Genomic DNA, 17,903 nt, shown 5'->3' on the forward strand with positions numbered 1-17,903 from the left:
GATCCAACGGAAAGGGGTAAAGCCGTAAAGCCACAGTATCCAGTATCCATCCGATCCATCAAGCCGGCGTACGCGCTCGCAGAAAATGGCGCCGTAAAGTGAGTGGTGGCAGTGTGGCGTGTAGCTGCAGTAACAGAAAGTTTGGCAAAGCGGTAGTGGGGGGATGTAACCTGCTTTACCATATCTAACCTCGTTATTTATTACCTCATCCGTGCATCCTGTTCACCGTCAGTCACGCATTGTGATATGACGCAGTTTTCCCTTGTGGTTGTCTAAACGCTGACTTTCGAAACTTTAGTTGCAAACATGTCGTAGGTGAGTACGTTGCACGTAGCATAGCTTTTCAGCCGGAGTTCAGTCGGAGCTCAGTCGCAGTTCAGTCGGAGCTTTTCAGCTGACGTACTTATTGACAGAGAATATATCAAATTGTTGTGTTTGCACTACAGTTAAACATGTACCTTTCTGGAGTTGCAGACAACTCAAGGATGTAGTTCCCTAGCCGGGCTTCGATGGTGTTCAGATGCGTATGAAAAGCATCTAGAACACACATCTTTATAATTCTCCTTTTTATATATATTAGGTATATAGCCTTCTTTCACTCGAACATATTATTTCGCTTTTAAACGCGCAGGCTAATTCTTGAAAGCCCGTCTACGGAACTACACCCAAACTCAGCAACGGGAAAGACATCACAGGGAAGTATATATTTGGTGGTTGCCCTCTGGATTCTTCTACAGCGATGTGTTACTAGCTGTAGCAAGCAGGAATGGCCATGCAGCTGGCCAACACCGGGGGGCCCAGCATCCCCCTGGGTCGACTCATCGACTTCATCTTGCAGCGGACGTACCACGAGCTCACTGTGCTTGCTGAATTGTGAGTGATCATCGAGAGTTTTGCACGTTTGCCTAGAGACCCAGAATGCAGAGGAAATCACTCGATGGTGGTATTGTTGTTTGCAGGCTTCCCCGCAAGACTGATGTTGAGAGAAAAATGGAGATAGTGCAATTTGCCAGCACGACACGACAGCTGTTTGTGCGGCTCCTGGCACTTGTCAAGTGGGCATCCAGTGCAGCCAAAGTAGAAAAATGCGCAGTGAGTTGCTCTCTGCCTGCTGCGCTTCTTTCAATTTAGAATCCTCAGTTTGGCGAGCAATAAATTTCCTATATGATTCGCATTTACTTAAAATTTTAAAAAAATTGCACGAGGGAGCAACATTCTTAGCTGAGCCACTAACTCCCATCCCATTAAGGCCATCATAAAAGCATCCAGGGACTTTTCTTCTGAAAGGGTGTTGCTACGAGGGTGCAAATGTATGTACCCTGTCGCCCCTTTGGAATGCTGGGGCAATTATCTTTGGGGGGGAAATGCACCGTGGTGCCATCTAGGACAAAAAAAAAAAAAAATATGCAAAGGTATCAAAACAACTTTCCTTTTAGTTGTGTATCTCACGAAGAAACTCTCTGAACATTGTTGTGCAGGCCATCGTCGCATTCCTAGACAAGCAGAACCTACTGTTTGTTGAGACAGCTGACATCCTGGCCATGATGGCGAGAGAAACCCTCGTACAGGCCAGGTAGGATTTGGATTGGAAGACAGCTATTTTTAGACCTTATTGTAAACAGGGTCTATGTGGAAGCTTGCTCGATCATCCGACAAATTAAGTAGTCATTGCTCGCGTACCGGGCCAAAAATTGTACGGGTTTATTCGTCGTAGGAACAAGATGTCCAAAACGTTCTCGAAGCCAGCACGAAACATGTCCTACCGTCCTCACGATGTTCATCGAGCCCATTCCGCAACTAGGTGTTCGCATCCCACAAAGGCTACCGCGGAGGAATTTGCCTGATATCGTCGAGGCGGTCGCAACTGCGGCATAACTGCATGGTGCTGGACTGACGGTCAGACAGAGCGTTGGGTACTGTGCCAGTGCGATCTGGGGAAACACCCGTTTAATCGGGCGAGTGTGAAGCATTGTTGGAGGAATCCATGTTCTGATCCGACGCAGTAGGTGCAGAATTGCCTCCGGACAGTAGGATTCTTTTTGTGTCAGTGTGAGATGGTCATCAATCCGTTGAGCACGTCCTCGAAGGTAACTGGGGAGTAGTAGTAAGTTTTGCTCATTGGTCTAAGAATTAGCTGCAGCACAGACAGAAACGTGCTTCTCCCAAAAATCCGTCCCCATCTCCACAATATGCGTCGAGTAGAAGGAATTGCTCGAGCACTGACGACAAATCCCACAAAAATGTAGCGGTTTATTGGTCGTTATAACGAGGTGTCCAATCCGTTTTTGAAAGCTAGCGCCGAGTCACGGAACTTATGTCCCACCAACCTCGCAATGTTCATCACGCCCATTCTGCAACTAGGGGCCGCTACACTTGATTTCGCAAGAGGCAAGTTCTCACGGAGTTATCGAGTTAATTTGAAACAACCGGCAACGATGCGGTCCAGGTGCATCGGTGAAACGAGCTTTCTCCAGCTCAAAAAAAGCTGCTCTATGTCCAACAGTGGGATATGCCCTTGGGGAGCACCTACTTTCAGTTTTTGCGGATCTTCTCAACTGAAATATGTTGAGGCGACCAGAATGGCCAGATTTACCGCCACAAGATATGCTCTCTGGTCCAATGTTAACAGTGTGCCAAATTACGCAAAGTAAAGGAGTGGATCTGTAATTATATGCCTTTATGTGTACAATTCTGAGGCAAAACAATAGACACTCTCGCAACAAGTAAAATGTCAAGTCTAGTATCTGTTTCAATGGAAACATTTCTCCATAAATCTCGATAAAGCGCGGCTTCTGAGAGGTAATTTTTTATGGTTTTCCACGCAAAATAAAAAGGGCTGCTTTTCTTACGCAACTTTGTGATGATAAGAAGACCTCCTTTTGTGGTGACAGGTTGCCAAGCTTTCACATACCATGTGCCGTGGAAGTCCTCACTCTAGGGACCTACTCTCGCCTGCCAACATGCATACGAGTGAGTTTCTTGCTTGTGTAGTGCTTCGTGCATGTCACAATAGATGATGTCATGCTGCAGGACAAGATTGTGCCTCCAGACCCTATCACGCCTGCAGAGAGGAGGTCCACTTTGCACCGCCTGGACCAGATAATTCAGTATCGACTGGTGTCATCGGACCTGCCTTCGCAAATGAGCTCACTACGAATAGGTACGTCCTTCCTTTCTTCCGTCTCTGGTGCCATCTATGACGAGTGACTTTTCTTGGGGGGAAAATTTTTACGCAGCCATTCACAGAGAGTGCAACGAAATGCTACCGTCGTGGTAGTAAGTCGCACGTGACAACAGTATCGTGTTGTACTTATTGCGGTTTATGACTTTGAACCGCTAATACCAAAGTGTAAAAAGAAGTGGTAACACCTTTTTCTCTCAAACGATAGAAGGATTGGGTATTGGAAGAAGGAAGGTGTTTAAGTGGTCATTAAGTGAGTAAGGATGTGTAACTGCTTCTACAATTTGATTCTTTTCTTAAAGAGAACGGTCGCGTAATATTCCACGTGGAGCATGAATTTGAGGTAAGATGCGCGTTGCCACGTACTTGGACTTTTATTCTAACACGCATTCCTCCAACAGGTCTCTCTGACCTTGATGGGAGATGGGCCACATGTCCCGTGGCGTCTACTTGACATCGATGTACTGGTAGAGGACAAGGATACCGGAGGTATGTCTCTGGAGGTCTGCCACTGCAGAGGAAACACTGATCCATATCCTTTTTCAGATTGCCGTGCCCTGGTGCATCCACTGCAAGTGCAATACATCCATCAACTGATCCAGTCTCGCCTCGTGGACAATCCCAAACCCCTGCACGAGCTATACAACTGTTTGCGTATCCACACTAGCTCCTTGCGTATTATTTGCTGCTGCTTTGGGTACAGCACACTTTACGATTGAGTCAGTAATTGAAGACATTTGTTTGATTATCCGACTAATGTCCAGCAAACGTCCAGGATTGAGTGATGCTTTTTAGGATGTTGACGTAGCTTGGGCATTTACGAGACTGGATGAAACATATGTTTGTCAGAAAGGTTAGGTGTTTTTCGTGAGAGCAGAAGTCCTTGACAGTTGTTGGCAACAGATTCCTTTTGTCTCAGCTTACAGCTGGAAGTGATACATTCACAGGTATGGGAAACAGGGCACAACAGTGTGACAGTGTGGGTTTACTATATACATTTTTATTCATCTTAGTTGGTGAGATTGTGCAGAGAGAGGCTCGGAGACTTCATCCGCGTCCAGGAGTACACACCTGGGCACAACCTGGCGGTGCAGTACTGGAGGTACATCGTCTTGGCATTTCTAGTTACAAGGGATAATACAAGCAGCATTTATAGCCATTATTACGAACAACAGCTGGGTATAGTGGTATAAAAATTATTGTTTCGATCAAGTATTTGCCTTAGTTAGTCGTACTTAAGGTTAGCCCAAGATTAAAGTTCAAGTAATTATTTTTGGAAACTAACGCCTTCCGTTTTGTTATATACTTAACAAATTATTGTAGGATAATGTACCTGGATGTAATTCAATCTCGCCAAAATACTCTTTTTACCTAAGCTTTCAGCATCCAATGACATCTCGAATCGGTATGGATTTACGGCTTTGAGAAATTTATCCAAATATGTTGGTGCCATCAACCTCGTGGAAAACATTTTTGCTCTCGTCACATTTCTCGCACGCGTGTTATGTTAAGAGTGGATGGTTTGCAGTTAATCCGCAGAACTCTGCGTCACTAAAATGATGTCGCGCAAACAATGTTCCCGACATGGATGACCCCAAAGCTCAGTTTCCGTGCTTGTAGTGTATGTACTTGGGCAACGCTGCTAATTTAGTGTGGCAACCCTCAGGGATCAAGCACTGAAGGAGAAACAAACATATCAGCTCAACATCCACGTGGACACATGGAATCCTGGGAAACCTCTACGTGTGGCTCATACGCCAAGCTTGGGTGCCAGGGAGGCCAATTGGGCGGACCAGGCCATAAAGGTGGGCCTCTATACAAACCCCTGAGTATGAAACCCTCCAAACCCTGAGTATCTATCATTATAGTCTGAGTTCCTGTCCATCGAGAAGCTCCTCATCCAGACAATCCACATTCGCACTAAAGAGAAATTGGCTCACATCAGGGATCGGTTGCAAACTACCATTGGCAATCAGACTCATTGTAAGTTTATTTCTCTACTCTCTTTAAATGGAGTGTTTTCCTTTATTAGACTACAATCCTTTTATAATGTGTCCCACTTTGATCGTGGCATTCTGTCCACTTTCTCCCCTTTGCTGCATAGGTAAAATAAGGAGCGTAATTATGCTTTCAGGCATCATATCTGGTTCCCCAGCCATCCTGCAGGTTCCCCTCCTACAGCCCTGCATGGAATCTGAAAACCTTCTGATCACAGTTGACACGCACACGGGATATTTTCTCGCATTTGTACCTCAACACGGTAACGTCGAGAGAGTTTATTTTGCTCAACTTATTTTCATTATTTGCGTATGCAGAGCCGCCAATGATTGATGACATTCAAGACTGTCTCAACAAAGACGGTGCAAAACTGGATTCGCTGCTGACGGACCTCAAGTAAGTAAAGTCCCGTGTGATCATGAGGAATCCTTCTTCCATGTATCTATGGTTCCCAGTTTTTTGCCACCCGAAACATGGCACAAAAGGAATGCGCAAGACTGAATTGATTTATCACATCACGAGATAACTTCTCTTTGTCACCTGTCTTCGCCCTGCCTAATAATACTTTCCTCAAGTAACGCATGAGTCATTTTTAACACCCCGTTTTCTTCCTATAAAACTGCTAAGCAGGCCTATGAGAAGTAATTCCCATCACAGAGTCGTAATTATTGCGGAAATTGAATTTCAAGTACGCCGCAAAAAGCGACTGTGCGCGCAACGGTGGTGGAGAGCAGTACTAGCCTGTGATTTGCCTGGGACACGCTCGCTCATTGGTCCAGAGAAATGTTGCCCGCTGTTCAGGCTGTTCAGGGTTCTGAAAAAGCGTTACTCCTGGTTCCTCTATATTGTTATAATCATCTTGCTCGAAGGATGAGGACGCTGTTGGTTATTCATTAGTTAAAGGGGCCGTAAACAGGCCACCAAACATTTCTGAAATAATGATACTCCATGAAAGAACGCAGATCATAATACCCAAATATACATTTCGTTCGGCTCGTGCCAGCTCATTGACCCATATAACTGCTTTCAAAGATGAGTAACCAGCGAGCCTCTCTCCACCACGCATACGTCACATGGCTACGTAGCGTTTTGCCGTCCAATCGGGGGGCCGAGCTTCGCACATGACGTTTCAAATTACCAGCCAATAAACATACTTCGTTATGAGCTGTGAGTCGGAGCGCTCAGTTTGTTTGTGTGAAACGACGTTTTGCGCTCCGTGGTTCCGAAATTCAACGTCATGACATCTTCAAGATCTCCGGCTGGCGCAAACGTCAACAGTTGAACTGCTATCACATGACGCGATTCGAACCCGGGTTCCTCCCAGTCACGACGTGACATGGGCAGCACGCTATACACTGTACCACGCGAGCTGGTGACGCGATGCCGCGTGGCTCAAACCAAACTACGGCAGCCCAGTTGTCGGAACCATTCGAAGATGACGAAGATGTTCTATCGCGCACCTACCTAAGATTCCGGAACTGTAGTCCTGGATATTCATTCGCGCTCCTGGTGTGCTGCGTGCTACTGCCCAGAAAACGCAGTGCACGTATGATACCTAAATTAAACGCATTTCTTTTTCAGTTTGAGGCTGTAACTGTTTAGATTTTGAATAGAAGAGGATTCACGTTTATCTAGTCCAATTCCGCATTTGAAATAAAATCGTACGTGGAACACTCGATCGTAATTGGTGAGGAAAGTGCTACGTCAAAATGACGTAAAGTTAGAGCGCGGGGCGGAGCTAAAATGCGAAAGAGTGCAGTGAATATTTCATCCGCATGCAAGCGCCTTTTGTTTTTGAGCGTTAGTAATTGCAAGGAGTTTTCACTGCTTATGTTTCAATAATATAACACAAAGAAATGTTTTGTTCCTGTTTACGGCCCCTTTAACTTTGCATAGTCAGTGGCTATCCATATATGTATGAAGCGTAATAATGGCTTTCAAGTCACCAAATTCTACATGTGTCGACACCTCCCATTAGTATAAGAGTAAAGTAAGAAAAGTTTCTTTTTTTCAATGAGGTTCTGGATGACAGTGAAAAGATGCGAGAAGACGGTGCAACACTTGCCAGTTGTGGCAAGTACCCACCTTCCCCTGGTGGTGCCTCAAGGACATCCAGCATTAAGACTTGGACCACACACTCTGTACATCAAGCTCTGCAAGCACCACAACTGCTACGTGGTCTGTGTTACTCTCTTCAAGATATCTATGTAAACACTTAAAGGTTTGGAGGTTAGATAATTACTTGCTCGTAAGTTACGTGTAGATATCGCGTAGAAAATAGCTTTTTCTTTTTGTGTGTGTGTGGGTAAACAGGAAAAATGAAGGACATGTGCATACTTAGTTTAGGTTTTACGGTGGCATACACTTCGGAGGAAGCCGATTGTTTCGGGATACGATAAAACATTATGAGCAAGTTTTATCTGGAATTTGTGTTTAGCGGAGCAGAGACCAGAAGCTGCTGACCGTGACTGCTCAAAATTTGGACATAAATAATTGGTTGTAAATTTAATTCAAATATTTCGTACGGTGGCTCCGAGTATCCTAAAAAAGCGAATGACGGTGCTTCTTTAGCTTTGGCCCGGCTGGACTGTCGCTCTCTTTAGGAAGAGGTACCATTTGTGAAATAACTGAGATAGGGATAAATCTGAGGATAGGAAAATACTGGAATTGCATTCCAGGTGGTGGAATTGTCCCAAAGCTCGAGTGAGCCACAAGAAATTGTACAGACCTATTACCTGATGACAGTTGAGCCTCAACCACTCCCAGAAGGGGACCCGGCTACACTAGGGAGAGACGATGCACCTCTTGACACAGAGCTGCCCAAGGCGTTCCTGCGGGTGGCCAATTTCCTGCAGCTGGATACCTTCGCTATTGTACATGGGCCCTGCACAAAGATTGATGGTGAGATCTTAAAGGTGATATAAAGAACCTTGAGGTGCACAGAAAGGCTGCATAAGGAATTGTCACTCTCAGTACTAAGCCTGCACTGACCTAATTAGGCCAACAACAGGTGGTAATTTTGGTGTTGCACAGTGGTTCAAAAATTGTTAAAAACTGGGCTCTTCGGTATTTCATACTTCAAAGGCAATGGAACCCGGAAAACAAATCAAAGGACGACACAACACACACTGTGCAATGGTGCTACACAAGATGCTCTGATTATAATCTTGAGTGCAGCAGCAACAATTTTATTTTGTAATTATTATTAGGGATCTCGATTGCTTTACCTGTGTAACTGTAAAAATGCATACGCATTGTTTTACATTCAGTTGGTATTTATTGTTGTAGTCCTAAAAGGGTAGCCACTGTGATATTTTTGTTTCTTCCTTTGTACATTTCAGCATCCTTATTGACAGGAAGTGGAAAGAGAAAGGTATGTTAACCTGGATGGTTGCAGAGTTTAGAAATAGTTAAATCAGTATTGTGGATTTTCATTGAGACTGTTATTCCTTATACTGCTTCTGTTATTACTGTTGGAAGGCTACTGAAGTCGAAAATTTATGCCACTTTGGGTAGTTTCATAACTTTGAGGAAGACTAAATCTAGTCCTTCTTCTTGATAATCTTGCTGAAACAACTTGGTATAAATGGCACACATCTTCCATGAGATGGTAAAGAGTCAGCTGTGGTGTCAATTATAGTTGACATGACACCCTAGATTGTCAGTGTTGGCTGTTAGTTTAGTGCAGTAAAGTTGAGGTACATGTCCCGTCGTCTGTAATCTGGGATGTCCTAATTTGCGAGCAGGTTAAAAAGCTCTCCGTGGTATCAATTATAGTTGAGTGCAATAGACAGATGTGCTACATGTCCTGTCGTCTGCAACAGCTCCTGCCTGCAAATCATGTCCAGTCCAAGAGGCCACGCTTTACGGGCTACTTCATGAGCGAATTGGCGCACGTTGTCGCTTTCTGCGATGACAGGATTCCTTTCTGCACCCTCACTGTGGAGGCAAGTAGTCTTACCTCTAGTCTAAGTAGTCTCTAGTAGCTAAAGATGGATTTGCGCAGCTCAACAAGCGAGACATCTGCCACCAGGGTATGCAGATCGAAGCCAATGGAACAAACTTCTTGGTCAAGATTGTTCAGTAAGATGCTGTCTTACTTTTAGAGCAGTTTGTTAATGCTGGTTAATGTTGAGTATGTGTATCATTTTATTTGATTTATTTTTATTCTTTCCTATAAGGAAATGAACTTTTGGAAATAATTTTCCTCGTCTAATGCGTAGAATGGGCTCGGGTGAAGGTTGGATGAAAGACACAGCTGCAGCCCTCCAGGCATCCACTCTGAGCTGCAGTCTACGGCTGCAGGTGAAGGGTATCAAAGCGTGGCTGGCAGAGGTCAGTGTCTGAGTCTTTTAAAATTATCCTATGTGTCCCCTTGAACGTTTTTATTGTTATTAACGTTTCAGTTTGTCTTCTGCAACTGTCCACTGACGAGCCTGTCACCTAAGGAGAGGGGTCCAAGAAGACCCGTATGCTTCATGTACGACTTTGCAGCAGGCACCTCGGCGCAGGTGGCATCCGTGGTGGAAGAGATGTTACAGGACTGGAACACGATTGGGCACCTGTATGGTGTGGTGCTGCGCTTTGCTCAGGCAATCAACCTGGGTAATCTGGTCAATCTCGTATTATTTCTTCCTACGAGCATTCATTTTTATGCTTTTCAGACCAGCAAAACACGTTAATGTCTATAGTGGACATCAAATCTTTCACGTACAAGAAACTGGTCTTGGGCTACGGATTGAACAAAGCAAGCACAGTAAGAAAGTCTGTTTGATAAATAGAGATTGTGCATGTAATGGACTTTTGAAAGGTGACCATATACTGGAGGCCGTCGGAGAAGCGTTTCCACCTGGCATTTGGTGTGGTGGGCCACACGGCATCCGCTAGCAATCCGCACACTGTTGTTTCTGCGCAACTTCAACACGAGTTCAATCAGCACCGTTCCGTAGCCACCCTGGTCGAGGTATGTGCCTTGTACTGTACTCACAAAAGGGGTTAGTACACATTTTGGTTGCATCGTGCCTCAGACATTGCAGATGCATAGCCTCGCCTGCTTGGTGAGGATCTACGCTTGCGTTCACATCTTTTTTCTTCTTCGCAGTTCTGACAGACACTTCAGGCACGTGATTTTTAAAAGATAAATTGATTTTGGGAAAGGCGCTAACGCAGGTGATCTGCGGTGGTTAATTTGCTGGCGTGTATCAATCACTAATCCTTGTAGCACAGCCCAAAAGACACGGACAAAAACAAGGATACGAGACAACTACGTACTTTCAAGCAAACAGGTTTAATGAGTATTTACCAACTACCCCGCCTTTATCCGTTCGTGGATTAATCAACCGATAGTCAACTGATTCTTGATTGATTCTTTTGAGCATCGTTGGTTGTCGTAAATTCGTGCAGGTCAAAGGAGGTTTTGCCGTGCAGCGCAGGGTAGGCATCCCTGCACCAAAAGACGGCTGCTAACTGGCGTAACTATGTCATTTTGCTTCTGTCCCCATCTCTTTGGCTCCGTCACTCCGCTTTTGAGAAGGTGTCGGAAATTTTGACTGGAGGCCGTTTAGTGGATGGAGTTGTGACTCCTTCGACTCTGGGGTCGCTACTTAACGCACCCACTGTGACATGATGCACTAAACCTTTTCTTCTGAATGTTGGCACCACTGGCGATATGAAACTGAAGCACACATAGGAAAAAATGGCAGATTTTGAGTGAGATATGCCAGAGAAAATGCTTGGTGTGAGATTTTGCATGGTTTGTGCGATACAGGACAGTAATGCTTGCAAAACATTCCAGTAAGGCTCGAGGCTATTTATCCGTAAAGTCTGGTGCAATATAAACCCAGTCTTCTATTTGTCTGATGCAATTGAAATATGTAATGTTTGCTTGACTATTTCTGTAGTTCTGAAACGGCCTCGTCCTTCAGGATGACACGGGTTCAAACTTGTTTTGCCTTGTTTTCTGCCTTCTTAGTCAGACAGTTTGCAAGCACAAACATTGAGGAAAACAAAAGAGTAACGTTGAGGACAGTAGTGCAGACACCACTGAAGAATTTCCTGAGTCTCGCATTGAGGGTTTACTGACCTTTGGTCTTGGCCACGGCTGCAAGCTTGACGTGTTTCTTATCCATCTAATGACTGTATTATCCTGTCACTGTCAAGGTACTGAGGGACACCTATGCACCATTACTGTCACTCACCAAACTCCCTTCTGCACCACAGCTCGGGGTCATCAACAGTGTAAGTTTTTAGCCACTTACTGTACCACACTGTGCTGAGTGGGAAAGCACCATTACCTGCTGGCAACACGAGCATTAATGGCTCATAATTGCTGCCTTAGAAGAAGCTATGCCTCACTTATTCGTGAATAGATACCGTAGAAGTCATTATTTTCATGTGAAAAGTATTTTTGTGGGTACGTACAACTAACCCAAAAAGAGATTTGTAGGAGCCTAATGTCGTAAAAGATGTCATCCTTCAGAAGTCGTTCTCACAGGTTACATTTTGGGTGTATTGGGGTAAAAAATATACTACTTTGTTTGACTGGATTATGGAAGAGAAGTGTAGTTTTCTAGAATGCTCTATTTACTCATTTAGACCTTGTGTGTGTCTAATCTGTGCAGTGATTGACTAGATATATTCAGTATCTTACGTAAAAAATGTGTCGTTCGTGGGTATTTATATGTTATGTGTCGTATATTTCAGCGGCCTCAAGTGCCTGTACAGACATTTGTTATCATACCTCAGTCGTCGATGCACATTCGTCTGGCCTACAGAAATACGTATCCTTTCTTCTTCAGCCAAGAGCTGTGATCCACTAACAAATCCATAGTCAAAGAAACTGAACTTAAATTAATGTCAATTTTCCAGTTAACAAATGTTCAAGACTCAGTGCAACTTGTGTGAAATAAAAGCGAGAAATTGGAAATAAGTAGTTAATATCAGTCTGGTGAGCATGCTTGAATGAAATGGTCCTTATTCGCTGCTGCAGCTACGTGTTGGACATCCACTGTCGCCCAGAAGGCCTCATAGCCGTACGTGATGGAGCCTACAGCAAGTTCGATAAGACCAAGGCTGTAGAAGATTTCACTCCCATTCAGGGTCTAAGGGTCCGTATATATTGATAATGGTAGATGGCTGCATGCTACACATTTCCCAGGCTTTCCTCAGCAAATTTGTGGACGAGAGTGCCTGTCAGCTCAGGCGACGCTCGCAGTCTGAAGATGACAATCCTCCATCACCCATTCCGACATTGGACTCGATGGAATCCTTCCTGAGCTCCGGTTCGGCTCTGAAGCCCTCTTCTCCGGCGCAGCGACCGCAGGACCCTGCAGGTGCCGGGGGACTGCGTTTTCATCATCCGATGACTCCGCCGTCTAACCCGCACACACCGGCGTCTCCGCACCCGTCTGTTTTATCGCAGGTGAGTTCCTTCCGAAATGCTGTCCAGGTGATTGTGCAGCTCATCAATGTGAGATATAACAATTTGTTTACTCAGTAATGTCATTAAAGTGATGCTGCGCAAAATGCTTAAAAAATGCTTTTATTGCACTATCAGTTGCTTCTGGTGTCTGGCCTTTTTGGTTACGTTATTACATCAGCGTGGTTGCCCTCTTCCTTGTGTGCATTGCAGTAATGTTAAGGTAAAACTGGATGAGGACGTGCCATTTACTGTATAAGTAATAATTTTCGCGAGGAACTAATTTTCTCAAAATTCGCGAGCACTCTTTTCTTAATGAGTTTAAAGTCCCGCAAAACATTCGAACCAATGACAGGAAATTCCGCGAACGAAATATGTAAGAAATTTGACCCAGGATGCTGAGACACTTTATGGTCGCGGTTTCGCGTTCTTTTCGCGGTTTTGTAGTCCAGCCTTCACGAATCCCCCGCGGATGTGGACGTCGTGTGATTCCAGTTTCTTCTAAGCCTGGATCATCCAGCAAGTGTGTATGGGTTTAAGCAAACTGTCACACGGACCGGCCTTTGTAAAACTTGCTGCATCACTATTGAGTGCCAATCATACCTGCTCGATATGGTGACAGGAATTGTGGGCAGCAATGACCCAGATACCAGCTGAGTGAGGACCCCTTAATCACATACTGTATAAGTAGTAATTTTCGCGAGGACCTATTTTTCGCGAAATTCGCGAACGCCCTTTTTTCGCGAATTTAAAGTTCCGCGAAATATTCGAACCAATGACAGAAAAATACGTGAAAGAAATATGTAAGAAATTTGACCCAGGACGCTGAGGCAACGTATGTATACGGAGTTTCTTACGCTGTTACACTGCATTGCCTCGCAAAGTGTTCAGTTCGCCGCTGCAACTGGAGACTGTAGTCCAGCCTTCACGTACGAATCCCGCGCGGATGTATGCCTCACGTGATTCCGGTTCCTTGTAAGCCTGGATCATCCAGCAAGCGCGTATGCACTCTGCCACGCGTATAGACCTTTGGAAAAGTTGTCGCATCACTACGAAGTGCCAATCGCGCCTGCTCAATGCGATGACAGGAATGGCGGGAGACAGAGCAATGGCACAGATACGAGCCGAGTAGGACCCCCTAATCGCATCGCTTGCAGTCAGAAGTGCTCAAAACGAAGACAAATTGAACGAGTTACCCAGTTGTGATACCTTTTATTAGCTTCTTCCAGGAAGTTCAAGGTGGATGGCCCTTAAGATGCAGGGTAGACGCAGTGCGGTACCGTGAATTTAAGGTTCCGCGAATAATTGCCTGATCCTGGCTTCTCACAAATTCGCGAATTATTGAGCCCGCGAATTTAAGCACTTATACAGTACCTGTCGGTCATAAGGGCTCAAAAGGAAGACAAATGCAACACATTATTACCTTTTCTTAACTTGTTTCTGTAAGTTCAAGGTGGACAGCCCAAAAGACACTTGATGCGGGGTCAATGCGAATCCCAAATAATTGCCTGACTCTGGTTCCTTACAGATTGGCAAATTTAACCACTTTGATAGTATATCAAAATGACAAACATTTTTTTCTGGTATCGCAGACTGAACTGTAATCAGTAAGCTGCAGTTCTCCGTTAAAACCGATAGGAGGAGTTGATGAATATGAATTGTCGTAGGCTTAGCCCTAATGCAGATTTTGTTATTGATTTGATTGGTGCGTAGCAGAACTATGTGGCCTCCCCAAACCCATCGTTTGCATCACTGGCCAGTCCCCCGTCGCTGGGAGGCACGGGAGGTTCGGGTCCCCACGTGAGCCCATCACCCTCACATGGCTTGCACGTGCAAGCCCAATCTCCGGGCAACCTATTTGGAGCCTCTTCACCCGTCAATCCTCTGCACGCCCCTTCTCCATCGTTCCTGCCTTCGCCTTCTTCGCAGGTGCCCATGACGAGCCCTGTGCCGCAGGGCTTCATGGGATCTCAAGGTAAGGACTGCAAGGACAAGGCAAGATAGACTTTGATAGAAGGGGAATTTCTCTCTTTTTGAGCAGCCAGCCACCCGGAAGGGGGCTCTCCATTTCCCACCCCTGCGGGCAGCATGTCAATGGCATCTCCTGCCCCTGGCACATGGCCTGGCAGCCCCTCTGTGCCCCGGCCTTCACCCCGCTTGGCTCCTTCCCCTCATGGTGCTCCCATGCAGAGTCCTCAGACATCGTCTATGGACCATAAGCCACCTCAAGGTTAGATGGAAGATCCATTAGATTAATAATCTGTTAAGTTGCCTTTGGATGCAAAGTTAGAAACCTGTAGTGCAGTTTATTATGTATATCTGTGCACCAACTGGTGGCAGCACTTGTAACAAAACCTTCTTTCGTGTCCCTGTTCAACTAATGTAGCTCTCTACTGATTCTCTCAACAGCTGTCCTGGGTCCCGGTGGTACGCGAGTGTTGCCACAGCGATCGTGGGCAGCTGCCATGCCCACCCTGCTGTCTCACAAGGGCCTGGACCTGTTATGTTCCAGTGGGGGTGGCACACCCCCTCAGAGTCCTCCTTTGCCCCACTGCTCCCCGCTGGAGCGCTTCTTGGGCTCTGTCTTCATGCGCAAGAGCCTACACCGTGTAGTACAAAACGAGGACAATGTACTCCCTCAGCTCTGGTTGATTCTCGTAGCTGTATTTGAACATCTTTTGGTTGATTGTAGATGACAATGATCCCAACACAAGAACCAGGAGTGATCCAGTTCCGGACGGAGAGCCTGCAGTGCAAGGTGAGCCTCAACCCAGCCACCCTGCAGTCCCTGCACCTCAAGTTAAACCCGACAGAACAGTGGTCGCCAGAGGAACTTCAAGTTCTGGAACGCTACTTTGACACCAAGGTAATACATACTACAATGGAGCTGCTTACCATTAAGCCTAATGGTCTCTCACAGGTGGCAAGCTTCCCATACAAACCAAACGCCTTCATGTCTTTCACTCGTCTGATGACAGCTCCCCTCAGCATACTGAAAGACTTTGTGCAGCTCATGAGGCTGGAACTTGTGAGTCTGGAACTGGAACATTTCATGGGTAGATGCGGAGAAAAATGTTAAAATTTCCTGCAGATGCCAGATCGTAACATGAAGTGGAGTGTCCAACTGTGTCTAACGATTCCTCCAGCTGCACCACCCATTGCACCACCTGGCATGAGCTCCATCGTTATGATCAGAAACAAAGTGCTCTTTTTCGTAAGTACCATTATGTTCTCCAGGCTCATTAGCGTCACTTGTCATTCTGGTTGCCACCAAGCTGAATAGTTGTTTGCCAACTTTTGCTGTGGAAATGTTCATTTGTAGCTCAAATGTCGTCCTTGGGGATTATTAGCGCCGCATTTTAATGTTAGGTTAAAAGTCTTTTTCTCCTCTTTCTCGTCATTGAAAGGTTTTGCTTTTAAATTTGGTTGTAGCATAGCTGCTGCTATGAGATTAAGGCTCATTAGTTCCGTTTCTTTTTTCCTATAATCAAACTCAAACTCGAGGCCCATTAGAACAGCGTCTAGCTACGATGAAGCCTTCATGGAGGCAGAATAAGCATATCAGGATTTATTTCAAATATATGTAAGGGGTTCATCAGTGTAGCATTCCTAAAAGTGGTTGGTGTTTTGGCAATCTCAGCTGCAGTTGTCCCGCACAAGCATTGGAGAGCCGGCGCAGATAGCAGTGCCTGTCGTGTACGACACCACAGCCAACACCCTCCAGGTGGCTGACAAGCGTGTGGATGCATCTGTGGTGCAACCCAGCGCACCTGTGGCCATCATTGGCTCCATGCTTCGGCGCTACACCGAATATGCACCTCCCACAGGTACAACGCACTTGGACTTCTGAGTAGTGTTTCTGTTCTGCCATGCATGCCACGTTCTCTGTTTTCACTTTGAGGGAAACGACCAGTCCGAGACACCATTAGATAGATATTTCATAAGACGACAAGATCAGGAGCATGCTCTGCACCTGATGGGACGTGTCTATTGAAACTATTGCTGGCAGTTTACCCTGCCTGAAATCTCCAGATGTTGCATGACTAATACACAACTGTTTGGCACAGGGGCAGCCAAGCCAAGCCAATACGGGCTGATGTGCCTTTGACAAATGTAACGTCAAGACAGTTGTGTGGTCAAAAAGCCTCCGAGTTGCCTGTAGCCCTAGACACTTGCTGTGCCCTAGGATAAGAATACTGCCCCAACAGTGTAATGTAACTTGGTTTTGCTGTTTTGAACATTGTCTGTATCGAAACAAATGTTTCATCTGCATAAGGTTCTTAATACCATCCATGGTGATTGTTGTGAGCAACACTGTACACTGTCAACTTTCTTTCAGGGGAATGCTGCATATTTCCTTCGATTCGTGACATCCTCATCAACCTGACCATTCCATCACAGTGAGATTGCAGATGACAGTCATGGAAGATAGCAACCAATTGTGTATCAGCCTTTATAAGCCTTTTAATGTGGGATTACAAGTGTTACTTTGCCACATGCGTAATAACTGTTCTCTCGAGTTTCTGATTTGTTCACAATCTTATCTATCGAGTTGTTGTCTGTTATTTTCTGCTGCATTTCCCACTGGGAATTAACACATTTTGTATTATTACTATAGCTGTACAAATCTCATATACATTGTGGGCCAAGTTTGAATTGTTTCTTTTAGTTTGGAATCGACAGAAAGCCCAGTTTGAATATTTTGAATATCTCACTGTGGAAAATTTTGTAACTTTGTGACCATTACAAGAATTGTGGCTCCTAATGGGTGAGCCCTAAGCATTTGGGTCAAAATAAAATATTGTAAGAGAAAGAAACCTCTCTAATAGATTTGTTTGCATTTTTACTTTCTGTCTCTTTTACAAACGGCAAACATTTCCCTCTCATACTGTATACAACTCTGGAACTTTCAAATATACTTATTGGGACCTATGGTGACAAATACGAGGCGACGTGCTGAAATGTCATCGGCCCGACATGGAAGAACGCGGCCTGGAGTCCAAAACCTTTATTATGTTTCCACATATTCTCCTCCAAGTTCAACGCACTTGGCACTCCTGAAGCTTCTTTAATTTAATAAAGTCATCTAAATCCCTGTTGCAAAATAACCTACCGTAAATAAATGTTACCCAGCTATAAAATGCAGAGTTGCGCGCGAAGAACTTGGAATTACCTGGACATAGAAACGCAACCACTGAACTTGGATTAACCTAATAATAAACTAACCAATGTGCTGTTCAGTTGTGTCCTTCCTGGTACGCCTAACAGGCATTGAAATGTGGCTGTTGTTCGCGAAACCGACTTCGC

General features: G+C 45.2%; 1 protein-coding gene across 4 annotated transcripts; it reads left to right on the forward strand.

Moving 5' to 3' along the window:
• Positions 1 to 54: 54 nt before the first annotated feature.
• LOC135367422 (mediator of RNA polymerase II transcription subunit 14-like) lies at positions 55 to 17,426 on the forward strand. Of its 4 annotated transcripts, none has more exons than XM_064600692.1 (36): positions 55 to 315; positions 632 to 873; positions 960 to 1,092; positions 1,479 to 1,573; positions 2,892 to 2,970; positions 3,031 to 3,160; positions 3,484 to 3,524; positions 3,583 to 3,670; positions 3,728 to 3,835; positions 4,085 to 4,128; positions 4,195 to 4,283; positions 4,848 to 4,986; positions 5,050 to 5,164; positions 5,316 to 5,441; positions 5,497 to 5,575; positions 7,198 to 7,357; positions 7,858 to 8,080; positions 8,521 to 8,552; positions 9,004 to 9,126; positions 9,186 to 9,262; positions 9,403 to 9,514; positions 9,586 to 9,784; positions 9,844 to 9,935; positions 9,990 to 10,142; positions 11,339 to 11,416; positions 11,882 to 11,958; positions 12,168 to 12,285; positions 12,336 to 12,599; positions 14,310 to 14,571; positions 14,638 to 14,826; positions 15,006 to 15,226; positions 15,289 to 15,462; positions 15,517 to 15,624; positions 15,688 to 15,810; positions 16,237 to 16,423; positions 16,936 to 17,426. In XM_064600692.1, exons 2-36 carry the CDS (start codon positions 767 to 769, stop codon positions 16,998 to 17,000), a joined length of 4,410 nt encoding a protein of 1,469 aa, XP_064456762.1. In that variant the 5' UTR covers positions 55 to 315; positions 632 to 766; the 3' UTR covers positions 17,001 to 17,426. The 4 variants fall into 4 exon arrangements, with proteins under 4 accessions (XP_064456762.1, XP_064456761.1, XP_064456763.1 ...); XM_064600691.1 differs by having other exon boundaries at positions 738 to 873; XM_064600693.1 differs by having other exon boundaries at positions 738 to 873; positions 14,313 to 14,571.
• Positions 17,427 to 17,903: the final 477 nt, after the last annotated feature.

This window comes from Ornithodoros turicata, chromosome 8, assembly GCF_037126465.1.
Source record: "Ornithodoros turicata isolate Travis chromosome 8, ASM3712646v1, whole genome shotgun sequence".
Taxonomy (NCBI): domain Eukaryota; kingdom Metazoa; phylum Arthropoda; class Arachnida; order Ixodida; family Argasidae; genus Ornithodoros; species Ornithodoros turicata.

Bases quoted from the DNA above. Each gene is read 5' to 3' on its own strand.
- LOC135367422 (XM_064600692.1), top strand. From the start codon at position 767: ATGGCCATGCAGCTGGCCAACACCGGGGGGCCCAGCATCCCCCTGGGT. The intron at 9,936-9,989 runs GTAAGAAAGTCT...GACTTTTGAAAG, and splicing joins GATTGAACAAAGCAAGCACA to GTGACCATATACTGGAGGCC. The intron at 15,625-15,687 runs GTGAGTCTGGAA...AATTTCCTGCAG, and splicing joins AGCTCATGAGGCTGGAACTT to ATGCCAGATCGTAACATGAA.